This window comes from Euprymna scolopes, chromosome 30 (assembly GCF_053919585.1).
Source record: "Euprymna scolopes isolate OS-2025 chromosome 30, ASM5391958v1, whole genome shotgun sequence".
Lineage (NCBI taxonomy): Eukaryota > Metazoa > Mollusca > Cephalopoda > Sepiida > Sepiolidae > Euprymna > Euprymna scolopes.
The window spans coordinates 81,873,472-81,889,623 of NC_136511.1; the positions used below are offsets into that span (position 1 = coordinate 81,873,472).

The following is a 16,152-nucleotide window of genomic DNA, read 5'->3' on the forward strand; positions in this document are numbered from 1 at the left end:
TAACCATTATTGTTTAATTTCTTACTATTACCTATATACAAGATTAGATTATAAATATAAATAACGAACACATTCAATTATACTTTCATCCTTATAATCATTTTGATTGTATTCAAGGAATAAAGGAATATTTGTTTGGATGTCAAATAATCGTTCTGTTAGTATACTGCATATACAATTTTTTCACATTTCAGAATAAAGCAGAATATACCAATTAACCAACAACTCCTCAAAATGGCAGCTTCAATCTGTTAGAAAAATATCTCCAGATAGGTGCTGGAAACAAAAAAAAGTTAACGTTGGTTGCTTTTTTTTTCTTTTTGTTTTCTATTCTGTGCTTTTTTTTTTTTAATTATTTTCACTGTAAATAATTGAAATAGAATTGTATCACGTTTTTATTTTAGGCAAGATAAAACTTAATCTTTTTCCTGTGATTTAAAACAAATAATTATCTTACCTGCTTTTGAGCATTTAAATATATATTAATTATTTTTTTTACTATTTCTTACAAGCAGTTTTTACAAATTGCCTCAGTTTAGGATTTCTTCTCTGACAGAGGTCAGAAACGATGACATGTAGTACTACATGTTTTTATTAACCCAAATGCTGATAGGAAGATCTTATCCTGCCTTGACAAAGTTCAGAATAGACTTTGTAGCCTAGTGGAGGATGCCCTTTTCTCTTCCCTGCAACCTTTTTCTCACAGAAGAGACATTGCGAGCCGGTCTTTGTTTTATCGTTATTTTCATGGCAAGTGCTTGTCAAAGCTCAAATCTATGGTCTCACTTCGCCTAACATTCATGAGAAACACTCGTCTGGCTGAAAACACTATCAATAATTTCCCCCACTTTTTATCTGTGTCTAAACCTAAACATAGATTCCATGAACAAAGCTTCTTTCTTGGAGCTATACACCTGTGGAACTGTTCCATTTACATGCTTTCCAGCCGACTACAATACGGGTGTCTTCAAGTCCAATGTAAACAAGTTCTTGATGAGCTATTCCCCTTAAGGAATCCAATTTTACTAAAGTTATACTTCTCACGATTACTATGATATTGTCCTTTTTACCACTGTACATTATTTAACTCTTATCCTCGAGTGACCTCTGGGCCTTGATAAGTGATAATTCCCTTGTAAAACAAACAAAAAAAAAATTGGTCACAATTTACTCTGGGACTAAACTGAGAAATAATACCGTCATCATATAATACATTTGAGGTTAAGTCTTTTAACGAGTTATACAAATATTTTATTTTAAAAATTAAAATAAAGATAACAGACAATTTGTGGAGATCGAGGAATTCCTTGCTCAATATCACAATACAACAGAGCTCTATGAGCAAATTTATTTTTAGTTGACCTTTGACAATTAAAGATTTTTATTTACTAGCCAAATAGAAAAATTACAAGCCAAACTTACATGATTTTTTTGAATATGAGATCCTTGTTCCATGACAAGTACATACAAAGATTTTTCTATCTTTTTGTTTTTTTGAAATAAATGTCATTCTAAATATGCACCGAATATTATGTTTCTTCAGATGTTTTTTAAATAGCCTTTGTAAAAAAAAAAAAAAAAGTATATCGTTCTATTAAACTTATTGAAATAATTTGACTTTGCTTATTTTATTTAAACAAAAATAGGTTGAAAAGACATTTTTCACTCGGCAATGAGTTTTAAAGTATTATCAGGGTAAAAAACAGTCATGAAAAAATAATCGTTTCATTATTTCTAATTGCTATTAAAAAAAAAAAAAATCATTTGCAAAAGCGACTTTCACTTGCAACATAAAGCCCTGTACAAGCAAGATTCACAGAGTTTAATAGATTTAAATGAAATTGGTGAAAACCAAATCCTGTGTCCATAAGTTAAAACAAAATTACTCAAAAGTAGCAACTATTGCAAAGATAATTATTACATACAACTAGGGAAAAGACGAACACGGTTGCTATCATCACAAGTAGAGAAGAAAGCTAACGTCTGTTTCTACTGTTATAGCAACACGACAATCATGGCTTCTGTTTCCACTTCTAAGAGAAAACTACTCAATGAGCCAACTACTTATGTTGCAACAAGAGAGGCGGACAACTGTTGCTGCCAAAGAATATGATAATGGGAAATCTACGGGGAACGTGGAATATCTTACACAACTTTACAATACAAGCAAGATCCACAAAGTTTTATACTAGTAGATTAAAAGGAAATTCATGGAAATCAAACGTCTTTCATCAGTAAAACAAAATAATTAAAAAGGTGGCAGCTATGGTTAAGATAAAAAAAAAAAAGATTAAAATCAAGTTACAGTTTGGCAAAGCCACTTACAAAGATTTAATATACTCATTTTATGCAAATATTCTCAACTTTTATTTCATCATTGACCCCTTCGCTTCATGTATTTTATGTATTTTTCCATTTACTCTCATACAAAAAAAAAAATATATATATAGTCTTACAACTGTTTATATACCCCCTAGATAATAATATCTAGGATTTGCAAACGCGTGTCACGGCTAGATTTATTTAGGTCGACTTTTACACAATTCTTGCTATTTCGGCTCCTCTCGTGTTGAGTCATTTTTTTCATATAAAAGCGAAATTGATGTAAAACATGACAAAAAGTAAAAAAGAATCTTTTTATTGTTTAGGATTTTAGATTTTGTATAAAAATAGTATTTTATACACTTGACGTTTTTGGATTTTTTTAGATAAGGATTGGTTATTCATAATAATTAGATTCATCAAACTACCGTTCTCATTTTGAGTGTGATTTTCGCAACATTTTGGTCGATGTAACTTTTACCTTTTTCAAGTGTATCTTGTCAAATTCAGGAATTTGAACAGAATTTCGAATGGAACCCTTTATTTACTTCAGAGATAGCATGCTCTTGGTCCATCAGCCATAACTGGACAGACGTCCTAAGTAATTCGCAATTGCTTTTTGGTTCGATCGCCCACACTAAGAATTGAACCTTCAGGTGAATATCACTTTTACAATTGATTTTTCCAAGTACTGTAACCACTGATACAACTGAAGAAGGTCGGAGGTTACATCAACCAAAACGTTGTGAAAATTACACTCAAGATGAGAACAGTAGTCCAATGAGTAATTGTATTTTTGAGATGAGGTGTTTTCATTGATTGAGATTGTCGGACTGACTTCCTCATCTTGGTTGTTATAGTCACAACGTTTTGGCCGTTTTGGCCTCCGGCCTTCATCAGGTGTTTTGTATCGAACTGGGGAACCGTTTGTTAGGAGTTTCAAACCCAACCCTTTATTATTATTACGGGGGTACCGTGTTCGGACTCCAGCTAGGCTCTAATAATAAAGGGTTGGGTTCGAGACTCCTAACAAACGGTTCCCCAGTTCGATACAAAACACCTGATGAAGGCCGGAGGGCAAAACGGCCGAAACATTGTGACTATAACAACCAAGATGAGGAAGTCAGTCCGACATCTCAATCAGTCGTCCGATGAATCCAAATAGTATGAATATTATACATTTGCATCACAAAAATAAAGAAAATCAAACGTTTTCTGAACAAAAAAAAATTATCAAGTGGTATTACACTTCTTAGAAATGACACAATCTGAAAAAGAAATAATTATTTTTTAATTATCAGGTTTAGCCGCCCTCCTACGACTATATAATATTTTACCTCTGGTTGAGAATCTCTGATCCAAGGAAATATTTAAATCACTCTCCCTCCCAACTAAAATTTCTTTATAGTTTATTTTTTTCATACAAGATTGATGAAAACAAAAGTTTTTAAGTGAATAGGAAAGAGAAGACGGTTGATATCACAACCAGATGAGAACGAGAATAATTGTTTCTGTGGTTAAAACATTGTAGTGATTATGCCCACTGCTGACAAAAATCATTGCTAGGGCTATGACAACAGCATATTCTTTTTATTATTTTGACCCTCGAGTATATATCCGTTAATATCTTATATGTTTTTATATAGACGGATGTGGTTCTCGGTTGATTGACTGTCTTATTGTGTCGGATATATACTTGAGAATCAAAAGAATGAAAAAAATATTCTGTTGTCACCGCCCTAATCATTACCGTATGAGCCAATTATTTATATGGCGATGAGAGACAAATAGCTGTTTCTGTGTTTGTGGAAAAGGACAACAGGCAATTTACGGGGATGGATGAATTCTCCAAGCAATCTCATTATAAAAGAATAATTCAGTCTTAGTAGATAGAAATTAAATTTGTGAAAACCAAAAACTTGTTCCATAAGCTAAGCAAAACAAAACTCAAATGTAGCAGCTATTGTTAAGATTTATGAAAAAAAAAAAAAAAATCTTGAAATTTATAATTGTTAATGTAATCTCTACTTGCTGTCATAGGGTTGCAATATATAACAAGCAGTCAGATACAACTAACTCTTACGTTATATTTCTTCTAGACCAATCTCCCTCTAAACTAAATTTTTCATAGTCTATATTTTTTATATAAGATTAATGAAAACTAAACTCTTTAAATGAATATTTACAGTTACCAGAAAGAAAATTAGATGGGTGATATCATAATGAGAGAACAGCTGTTTTTGTTAAAAACACTGGAATTATGAATGTGGACAGATAATAAAATCTGGGAAAAACGAAACTCCTTCAAGAAGTTAAAACAAAATGCCTCCAATATATCAGCTATGGCTAAGATAAAAAACAAACTTAAAATAAAGTAACAGTTCAACAGAGCCATTTATAAAAAATTTGATACATTCATTTAAGAAAATATTTAAATCAAAGTTAGATACACCTACCATCTGTACAATTCTGTTTATTCAAAAGAGAACAATTTCCAAAATTGACGCCGCCTGTAGAATTTGCATTGGTAAAATCAACATTAGATCCAGGCATAATACAACCAATGAAGTTCATTCCAACTTGCAATGGTGTTCCACCATCCAAGTCTATATTCCAAAGATCTTTGTTGTATGTGCTGTTGGCTATCAATATGTCAAGGACGGACAGAGAACCTTTCAGAACTTTAAGCTGAAGAGTTCCAAGAGAAAATTCCAAACTTACATAATACCATTCTTTATTAGAAAAATTCTGTTTTGTTTTTATGGGTGGCCATGTTTTGTTTAATGTCCATTGGATTTGTAGAGAACTTTGATTTAAGGATAATGTGAGACTGTTTCCAGTAGCACCAACCTGGTGTAATAGCTGACCATCGGAACACGTACGGAAAGAGAGTCCAGTGTTGGATTTGAGCTGCCATGTATGAGGTATGTAAATCGTTCCCGTTTGGTCGAGATAAACCTGATTTGATGAACTTGAAAATTGGTAAAGGGAGTTTATTGGCAGGATAGACACGATCAAATGTAGCAGTCCTAAGAGAAATAAAAAAAAGAAATATATACATAAAATAAAAATATTAATTTTTTCTTTTTTTTGCTTAAATTCTCAAAATAAATAAAATATCTTGGATAAAACATTTTAAAATAAAATTGAAAATTTTTAATTTAAACAAAATATGATTTAACTATTTTCACTAAAGTTTTCAAAAATAAAATTAAAATCAGAACAATTAAAAAAATGAAAAAGGATTTCTAAATTGCTTTCACCCAAAACATAAGTAAATTCAGAATTTAAAAATAAGCTGTAAAATTAGAATGAGGATACTCTAAGTTAACTTCCAAATTTGACCCCCAAGATCGCCATGGGCATGGAATATGTGCCTATATAAAAGATGGCTTTCCATGTGGTAGGGACATCTCCAGAGAAGATCCTAACACCCTATATGTGCTTCCGGATTGCACTAGCTTAAACTACTGCATTTATATTTGCTCTCTATCGCCCCCACAACAGCGGAGTTACTATCTTTAAAAGCATATCTGAGAAAATTGACCACGCCCGATCTGCTTATCCTTCAGCTAATATTCATGCCTGTGGAGACTTCAATGTTCACAATGTGGAATTGTTAACTCGCTCAAACAAGACTGATGATGAGGGGAGGTTCTGTCATGATTTCTCCATTGCTTATGACCTCACTCAGATTGTTCACGAACCCACCCATGTTCCCGATACTGACGGTCAGTATGCAAGTCTCCTAGACCTCTTTCTCACAACTTGCCCTGAACTGTGTTCAGCTTCTGTTCTGTCTGCACTTGGATCTTCCGACCACTCAGTTGTATCAGTTAAGATAAAAATGAAATGTAATAAGTCCCCAGATATACCTCTCCATCGTACAGTATATCGATACTCTATAGCTGACTGGAATAGCTTCCGCACATTTATATCAGATCTACCTCTGCATTCCATGTTTAAAAAGGAGGTGTCCTTTATAGTATCAGACCTGACAGAATGGTTAATTGTAGGTATAGACCGTTTCATACCCTCGAAAAAATTTCAGCAAAAACCTAACAGCCAGCTGTGGTTCTCTCCGGAATGTGCTGCTGCCATTGCGAATAGAAATCACTTTTTCCATTGCTTCCAACATAATAGATGTACTGAAACTAAAGCCGCTTTCAGAACTGCCAGCAACCACTGTAAAAAAGTAATAAAGAACGCAAGAGAGTTGTATGCTCAGTCCGTCAAGTCCAAAGTAGCTCTATCCCAACTATCATAAATGGACTCGAGGTAATCTCGTCAGCATCAGACAAAGCCAAACTCTTTACCAAGAACTTTGCAGCTAATTCTAACCTTTGCGACTAAGGCTGCCAACCTCCAATATTTCCTCCTGTATCAGAAAACATGCTATGTGAATGCTGAAATCATGGCCAGTCAGGCAAAACAATTCTGAATAGGATCGAACTTGTCACACTATTACTTAGCTTGCAAAGTAGTGACTCCAATGCAAGAATGTCAAGAGTAACAGCAAATAATCCTGACTGGAAAATAGTGTAAGATTAGGATCTTTTTCTAATTACCGGCACTATAACCATCAGTGAGCAATACAGAATGGAGATGCATTTGGGAAAGTCCAATTCAAAAATGATGCTCTATAAAACATGCTAAGAGAAGGATGGTCAACCTTGTCAAAAACTTTGGACTAATCTAAGTTGATCAGTGCAGCTTCCATGTAGTTTTATATACCCTCTAAATAATACTAATCAGATGCAAGTTGTTCAGAATCAATCTTCGATCCATCACCATACAGATGCTAAGCTTCTGACTGACCAACAATATGGATTCAGACAAGCCCGTTTCACAGCAGACATCCTAACTGTAATCTCTGAACGTATACACTCATACATTCACTGGACAAAGTGGGGGAGGGCAGAGCGGTAGCTCTAGATATATCTAAGGCTTTTGACAGCGTATGGCATGAGGGTCTCCTCAGGAACATTAGATCATACGGTATCACTGGTAGAATACTTAACATAATTAAATCCTTCTTAGATAAGAGAAAAATCCAGGTTGTCCTCGACGGTCGTACATCTAAACAATATTCTTGGACCTCTACTGTTCCTGATATTCATAAATGACCTCCATGACAAAATTTCCTCTGAGATGGGTATATATGCTGATGACACCACACTCTATAACAGGCACGACAGGAAAACAAATGAACACATATCTAAAGAAATGGCAGAAACACTAGAGGATGACCTCCAACCTGTAGTGGAATGGGGGCAAAAATGGATGGTCATGTTCAATGCCGCCAAGACTAAACTAGTTTCATTCAATAATTAGAAGAAACCTTCTCTACCACCTATAGCAATGGCCAACGACTCTTTATTTGAGAGAACGTCTTTCAAGCTCCTTGGCCTAATGTTCACAGGAAACATGAGTTGGAACAATTACATCGAGGGGATTGCCAGGGCCGCTGCAAGGAAGGTGGGCTCTCTCTACCGTGCTAGAAAGCTACTAACACCCGAAAGTATCCTGTACCTCTATAAGGCAACCATTCGCCCCTGTATGGAGTATTGCTGTCATATTTGGGCTGGTGCATCGGCTACTAGTCTCTCGCTCCTTGACAAGGTTCAAAAGAGTCACAAATCTGATAGGCCCTGAACTGGCATCTAAGCTTCAGCCTCCGTCCCATCGACGAAACGTTGCATCCCTCTGCCTGTTCTACAAGTATTTTAATGGTGAATGCTCTGACAAACTGCAAGCACTTGTGCCCCCACGACGTGAACACCCTCGACAGACCCGACAGGCTGCAAAATCCCACTCCCACACTGTAGATATTCCTAGATGTAAAAGATCTTTCTACTCCAGTAGTTTCTTCCCCAGAACCGCTAGACTTTGGAATTCCATTCCAGGTCACTGCTTCCCCAACTGTACTGACGTGCAGAAGTTCAAGTGTAACATGAACCGACATCTTGCTGCCCAAATCCCTACATAGTATCCCAGTAGTTGTTGCCTCTGATAGTAGCCCCCTACACCAAAGTGGCAATGTGCCTTGTTTGGGGTGAAAATGTAATAAAAAAAATTTTTTTTTTTTTTAAAATAATTCTGCTAGAATTTAATCAACTTTCCAATAACGCCTTACAACTGATTCAATAGAATCTGGGCCAAAATCTTTAACTTGTTAGCAGAGTTAAGGACCTGTAATTGTCTAGTTCCTCTTCACAATGCCTGTCCTATTTTTCACTCCCTTGGTGAGTCAATCCAGGATGAAGTCCTGGTTAAATCAATCATCGAACACATTCGTTAAAAGTGGTACAAACATGTGAAGCCTCCTCAAAAGCAATTCGTAGGACAGAAAGTCTGAGTAAGTTGTTGTAACCTAACTGCTTCAATGCGATCAAGATCTTGTGCTCCTTTACAACTAGCTGCCAGAGTTTAGACAACAATCTATATATCTATAAAAGTGAAAATGTATGTGTGTGTGTGTGTATACATTTCTCTACCAAATAACTGTCAATTTTCGGTCTAGAGACTCGAGATTTGACATAAGGATTATTGAGATTTGAGAAAAAATTTTTAATCGGTTTTCAGCCAGAAATTTGGCTGTCAAGGGGGTCAAAGTTCAACGATTTTACCTTTCAAAACTCTACCAAACTCCTCCGCCAATTTTGGGTCTAAACACTTGAAATTTTAAATGTAGGTTACTTAGATCAAACTTTTGAATTTGATTTGAGCCCAAAAAATGAATGTTAAGGAGTAAAAATTTGGGTCAAAATTTAAAAAAAAAAAAAAAAAAAAAAAAAAAAAAAAAAATTGATCTCTGCGGTCTCTACCAAATTACTCAGACAATTTTTGGTCTAAATATTTGAAATTTTACATAAAGGGTATTCAGAGATAGGGCAAGCTTTTTAATCGATTTGGATCAAAAATTTGAGCTGCCAAGAGGTCAAGGTTCAAAAGATTTGACATTTGCGTATCTAGCAAACTATTCAGCCATTTTGGGTCTAAATATTTGAAATTTATACATAAAGGGTATTCAGACATGCGGCAAGCATTTTAATCAGTTTTGGGGCGAAAATTTGGCTGCCAAAAGGTTACAGTTGACCTTCGCAGATTCTAATAAATTTCTTCCCCAATTTTGGGTTGGTTGGTTTACGGCATATCAACCCTTTTCACGTTATTTAATGCCAAATTCAAAGATTCGGAAGAAAAAAAATTTTTAATAGAATATTTGTTGTTTTCAAGTTGGTTCCTATTCAACCCATAGCTGGGACCCTAACAGGTACTACCACTCCAGATCAGAGTGGACCTGGGAGCAATGACAAAGGGTGGCTCCACATTCCCCAAAGCCCGTAAGCTAGGGCCTCACCACTGGATATAGTTTAAGGTCATATCCAGGACCTCCAATTTTGGGTCTAAAGACTTGAAATTTTAGATGTAGGTAACTTGGACATGGGTAAAACTTTGGATTTTGATTGAGACGAAAATAATAAATGTTAAGGAGGTCAAAGTTTTTAAAAAAATTGACCTTTGCGGTATCTACGAAATTACTCGGACAAATTTTGGTCTAAACATTTGAAATCTCACATAAGGTGTATTCACACGTAGGACAAGTTATGAACAGTACATAGGGCCTGAACAAAGCCGGGCTGAACTGCTAGCATATAATAAGATTAGACGAGATTACAATGCAACATTCAAAACATTTATTTTTAAGATCTCTAAGTACAAAGACGTATGCGATAAATAACCCCATCTGCCAACAACTTAATATTAAGTTGTTTTCCTTTTCAAGAATGCAGTAAAATAAGTCATGAGAAAAAAAAAAAAAATAAGTTAAGCAACTTTGTAAACCCAATAGAAAACTCCCACAATTAATTTTACCCTCTATTTTTTTTTAAAGCTCACTCTGCAAGGTATTCTAAAAATCACTAATGCGTTTCAGTTTTTAATTACTTTTTAATACTAGCGATAAATGCACGGAATTTTGATGGAATAAAAAGAACATAAAAGGAAGTGAATATGAACCGAGAAAAAAAAATTGCGGTGTCAAACTCAAATGAGGTCAAATGGTGCAAGTTTTATGCAGAAAAGTATGTACATGCAAAGTTTTATGCAGAAGAGTATGTACATGCAAAGTTTTATGCAAAAGAGTATGTACATGCAAAGTTTTATGCAAAAGAGTATGTACATGCAAAGTTTTATGCAAAAGAGTATGTACATGCAAAGTTTTATGCAAAAGAGTATGTACATGCAAAGTTTTATGCAAAAGAGTATGTACATGCAAAGTTTTATGCAAAAGAGTATGTACATGCAAAGTTTTATGCAAAAGAGTATGTACATGCAAAGTTTTATGCAAAAGAGTATGTACATGCAAAGTTTTATGCAAAAGAGTATGTACATGCAAAGTTGTATGCAAAAGAGTATGTACATGCAAAGTTTTATGCAAAAGAGTATGTACATGCAAAGTTTTATGCAAAAGAGTATGTACATGCAAAGTTTTATGCAAAAGAGTATGTACATGCAAAGTTTTATGCACATGCGTATGTACATGCAAAGATAGAAATGATCGCCATATAAAGGATGTTATTTTTAATGTTATGCAGAGGTGCTGCAAGATTTTTATTCATAGATAAAATATCTTCTTTTTAGTATTATTTGGATTTTCATTTTCACAATGTTGTGATCGATGTAACCTCTAACCTGTATCTTGTCAAACTCGAAAACGTTTCTCTCAAACGCGAAAACGTTTTTTCTTAAATACGAGAATTTGAAGGAAATTTCGAATGGAACTCTTTATTTACATCAAGGGGGTTGCATGCTCTCATTATGTCAGCCATGACAAAATAGAGGTCTCAAGTAATTCGCAATTGTATTTTTCAGTCACTCATACTGTAAACTGAACCTTAAGGAGAATATCACTTTTACAATTGATTTTTGCAAGTACTTTAACGACTGAGCCAGAAATTCTTGTCTCCAAATTCCCCAAGATCAATAGAAACATTTCCCGAGATCGAGAAGATACACCTAAAGATCAGCGGTTACATTGACTGAAACATTGTAAAATGACATTCAACAGTAGTCTGAAGAATCCAAATAATATTCACAATGTTCACCTTAAAAATTCAGAAACGTAATATTTTCTTTTTATTATGCTAACAGGATAACCATATATTCAGAAGCATGGATAACGAATTTTTTTTTTTTTTTAATTTATTTATTTTATTTTTTTTTTTTTTAAAGAAAAAAAAGTGTAACATCTTTCTTTTCTCTCTATTCAACTATCCTTACTTTCTGAATTCAGAGGAAGATTAAATCTGGAAAGTATGTAAACAGACGACTTTTAGAAATTAAGTTCTAAACTAACCTATCTCTGGCCAGGTCTTTAATTATCCCTCTTTGTCTCAAGTTTATCATTTCCTTCCAGGTTTTCCTTGGCCATCCCTGTGAATCACTTTTCCACTCTTTCAATATGACCAAACCAACAAAGTCTTCTATTCTGCACACATCTCATTCTCTCCAGATTTAATCTCCCTCTAAAATCATCAGATCTAAACTTCTTATCTCATTTCTCACTATGCAACGCATGTCCTCAACCCTTACCAGGTCTCACTTCCATACATCATCGCACGGCAGACACTTACCTAATAAACTGCCTTTGGTTGATATTCGTAACACTATACTATTTAGTTATGGCTCCTCAATAGTATTACTAAGGTAACAAAAACTTCTAAACAATTTGAATAGCTTCATTATAAGAACAATACTTCTATATAATTATAATAATACGGACTAGCAGGGAAACTTTACACAGCCCCGGGATTACATGTAGATCAACGAATATTTCACACATCCAATACTTTTGTCGTTGAAATCGGTAAAAAAATTGATTATTTTTCAATCAAATTAATTTATTGCCTGCTCTAATTGAGGACTCATTGTGGTGCACTGGGAGGAAGCTTCACATGCTTCCCCACAGTGACAATCCATAATGCATTGTAGTCTACATTGCACTGTAGAGAACTTACTGTTATTTTATAAAATAATTATTTTTTATATATAGTGGCTTAAATTAAAGTTTAAAATGCAAAAGTTAAGTTTCATGGTTCAATTGTGCTCTAAAAAAAAACATTTATCTACCAAACCCTGTCTTATCAAAGGAGGTATTGTTGATCTTATACCCTAGGCCCTTCTGTTTGTGCAGCGATGAAACTTTTCAAATGCACTTGTGATGTTAGACTGTAGAAGGGGGTTAATTTTGGTGTAAATCTGTCCGTTCTATCTTTATTCGATTTTCGATACAAAACCTATCTTAGAACTACCTGAATTTCTTTATTTTATTTCAGTATGTTTTCAGCAATCCCCCACCCCCGACTCCTTCCTGAGGCTAACACTTGATTTCTTTGAGATATCCGAGTGTTCATTTAAAGTTTTCCTTACCTCTCAAAGCAAGAGTAAGTAAAGGAATGGAGATTATTTTACTTCCTGCATTTTTTTTATGGAAATCGCTTCAGACAAGATGTGATGCCACTTGATGAAAGAAGCTAACACGAATGAAAGATGATTATCACAAAGACAGGAGATGTCTAATTTTACCCTCTATCAGTCTGGAAAATGCCAAGGTTATAGGTAGAAGGAAAACAGTAGAAAGAGTTCCACAAGCCTGCAGTTCTTGCAAAGAAGCTACTGAAATAGGAAGCTTTATTACAAGGAGATATGAAAACGGCAACTGTGTTATAGTTTATATTTATCATTTTGTGTTCTTGCTGGATTCCAAGATAAGAATTCATCTTGTCTGGTGGAGTATCCATCTTAGTGTTATTTTGTGACCGTCATTATTATTTTGTAACAGTCATTATTAGGCTGTGACACCAGAATATTTTTTTCATTCTTTTGACTCAAGTATATATCCGACCCAGTAAGACAGTCAATCAACCGAGAACCACATCAGTCTATATAAAAACATAAGATACTAACGGATATATACTCAAGAGTCAAAAAAATGAAAAGAATATGCTGTTTTCACAGCCCTAGTCATTATATCAAATTTTGTAACTGTAATTATATCAAAGAAACAGAGGAAAGCAAGAAAGTTAATTCACTTTTTTTTTTTAAATAAAAAGCCTTTGTATCAGGCATTTCCAACAACACAATTTTTCTAAATATTCAGACAGTTCATTTCTCATTCGCAAGCTGTGTGTGACTTTTCATCTATGCTGTGATGTCATCCACGTGTCACAAATATATGTTTCTCTCGTCACGTCTTGAACACGTGCTTCTCTCGTCACGTCTTGAACACAACTACTTTGGCGAACACCTTTTGAACAGTGGCAAAACACATGTTTCTTGTCACATGCGTCCTTTTACCTCTACTATGACATCTGTTTGTGCAGCCAGCTTGGTTATTTGCATATCTTTGTGTTGCTGCTGTTGTGTTACAATTTGAGATAACATCACTAGGAATAGGAGCACCATTCCTTATAAGAGCCAAAGTGTAGCCACAGCAAGGGGGTATTTTGGGGATTTCAAATACCTTGAATAATTGGTCAGAGTTTACATGTAGAGTGATGTATCTTCATGTCAGATTGTCCTGATAAACTGTTGTATATGAAGACTGAAAACACCAGTGTCTCGCAGACATTTAAATGTCGCAGTTTATGAATTTTCAAATGAGAAAAAAAAAAAAAAAAAAAAAACAGTAAGTGATTGTGACCCTACGCATCACAGGTACGTCTAGTATATGTTTGTGTATTCGTGTGTTCAGCAAATGATACGACAAGCACTTGAATCATTAACACTATTTGTAAACTAAATGACAACACTTTTTTTCTCAAGTGACTTTAATTATAAAATTTTTGGAGATGAGTTGGTAAGTGAAAAGCGTCTTCATTTCTGATGACATGAGCACATTCAAAAATAAATATTCGCATAAAGCATTCTTGATATGCCAGGTGTGCGATGAAGGAGGAGGAGGGGGTAAACCGCAATGACCACTAAAAATCAAACACTTAACAGAAATCAAACACTTAAATTTACAAATTTCATTGACATGAATCTACAGGATGATCCAAAAGTCTCATCTCCCATCAAAAATACAAAACAATGAGCAAGTAATACAGCAATACAAAACATGTCCCGCATTCTGCTTATTCAACAGTAAGAGAAAATAGAAAAACAATATAATAATAGAAAAGAATATTTCACGAATTCAGTTTATTCACTTTCATTAATATTGTCACTCAGCATTTTTGTTAATCAAAATTACAATGTGGCATTATTTCTGCAAATTTTTTATGAAACAAGAATTTGGTGACTGTTCCTCTACTACTGTTAATTTTTGGTAGGTAAAAAGACTTTTGAACCACAATTTTTGGTGGGGTAGAAGGAAAGATTTTTGGACAACCATGTTTTTTTTTTAGGGGGGGGGGGGGCAACCATTTTTGTTAGAGGGGTAAGAAGACCTTTGGACAACCATTTTTGGTAGGTGGGGTAAAAAGGCTTGGATAACCATTTTTGGGTGGGGAGAGGGTAAAAAAACCTTTGGACAACCATTTTTGGTAGGAGGAGTAAGACTTTTGAACAACCATTTTTGATAGAGGGAGTAAGAAGACTTGGATGATCCCTTTTTTGGTAGAGGTAAAAACACTTTTGGACCACCATTTTTTGACAGAGGTAAGATATATAAATTAAAAATTTATGGAAAGCCAAAACGATATATTTTTACATTAAAATAAATCTTATTTACATTAAAAATATGAGCTAGCTTCCAACCTAAATAGGCATTTATCAAGCAACTTTTTTTTTTTGTCGAAAATATAAAATCTCATAACTTGAGAAGTTTAGGATGGTGTGAAAATATAAGTGTCACACGCAAGAATAAATGTATAATAATAAAAAGTGTATTATTTGGATTATTCAGACTATTCTTCTCATTTCAAACTATTTAATTTCTGACCAGCAAGTTATCTTCTTGAATTTAGGAAGCTGTATTTAGGAAGTTGTATTATAAATGGTGGAAAAAAGATAGAGGGACAGTTTTGAAAGCCGGTTTATCATAATTTTTTTGAAGGTTTCTGACTATTTTTTTATTGTATTTGAAAGATTAAAGACTAACGTTAATTTTTCAAAAGAAAACAAAATATTTGTACACGTGCAAAAAAAAAAAAAGTGAGGAAAAATGTTTTCACGGCAAGCTAACAAAATCAACTAAATTTTGAAGTTAAATAAATTCATTATAAATATCCTTTGAAAGATAAATTTGTTTTCTGGGTCTATTTCAAAGATAATTAGTAAAGTCTTAAGATATTGAATTAAATTTAAAAAATAAAAAAAAACCTTGTGTGTACAAAAAAATAGCAAGAGATTCTCACTTTGTTCAACAAAAACAAAACTAAGTCCGTGTCACTTAGATTATGCAGAAGCCCAAAATCTCAGACAATCGAAAGGCTGTCTCAAAATTATGTCAGGTAGTTAAAGGGAGGTAGGGGTGTTGTTTATGTTTTCTCCCCAGCCGTGCATCCAAACATTCCTATCGTGAATGTTTGTACAAGTTTTACCAATTTTTTATTTAATTATTTTTCTATATTCCTGCTTTTAAATTTTTTTCCCCAAGATTATATTTTATATACATTATAATTATGTTATGCCAAAAGTTTCACATTCATGCAAGCAAAGAAAAAAATTAGAATCTCCTATAAAAATTATGCGAAACCTGTAATCTAAAAAGTAGAAATATTTTTTGCAATTATTTGTTGTGTGAAAATATAGAATAAACAATGCTTAATTCGATGATATATCGGTAGTTTGAGAAATTAATTTTTCTTCAAGTTATATCAA

General features: G+C 33.9%; 1 protein-coding gene across 1 annotated transcript in view; it reads right to left on the bottom strand.

Annotated features, from left to right (window-relative positions):
* The window catches only part of LOC145254854 (protein crumbs-like), a 402,139-nt gene that overhangs the window by 317,620 nt on the left and 68,367 nt on the right, over positions 1–16,152 (bottom strand). The window contains exon 2 of the mRNA XM_080113704.1: positions 4,779–5,351. Within this exon, the coding sequence (XP_079969830.1) occupies positions 4,779–5,351 (573 nt within the window). The remainder of the gene's footprint in view (positions 1–4,778; positions 5,352–16,152) is intronic.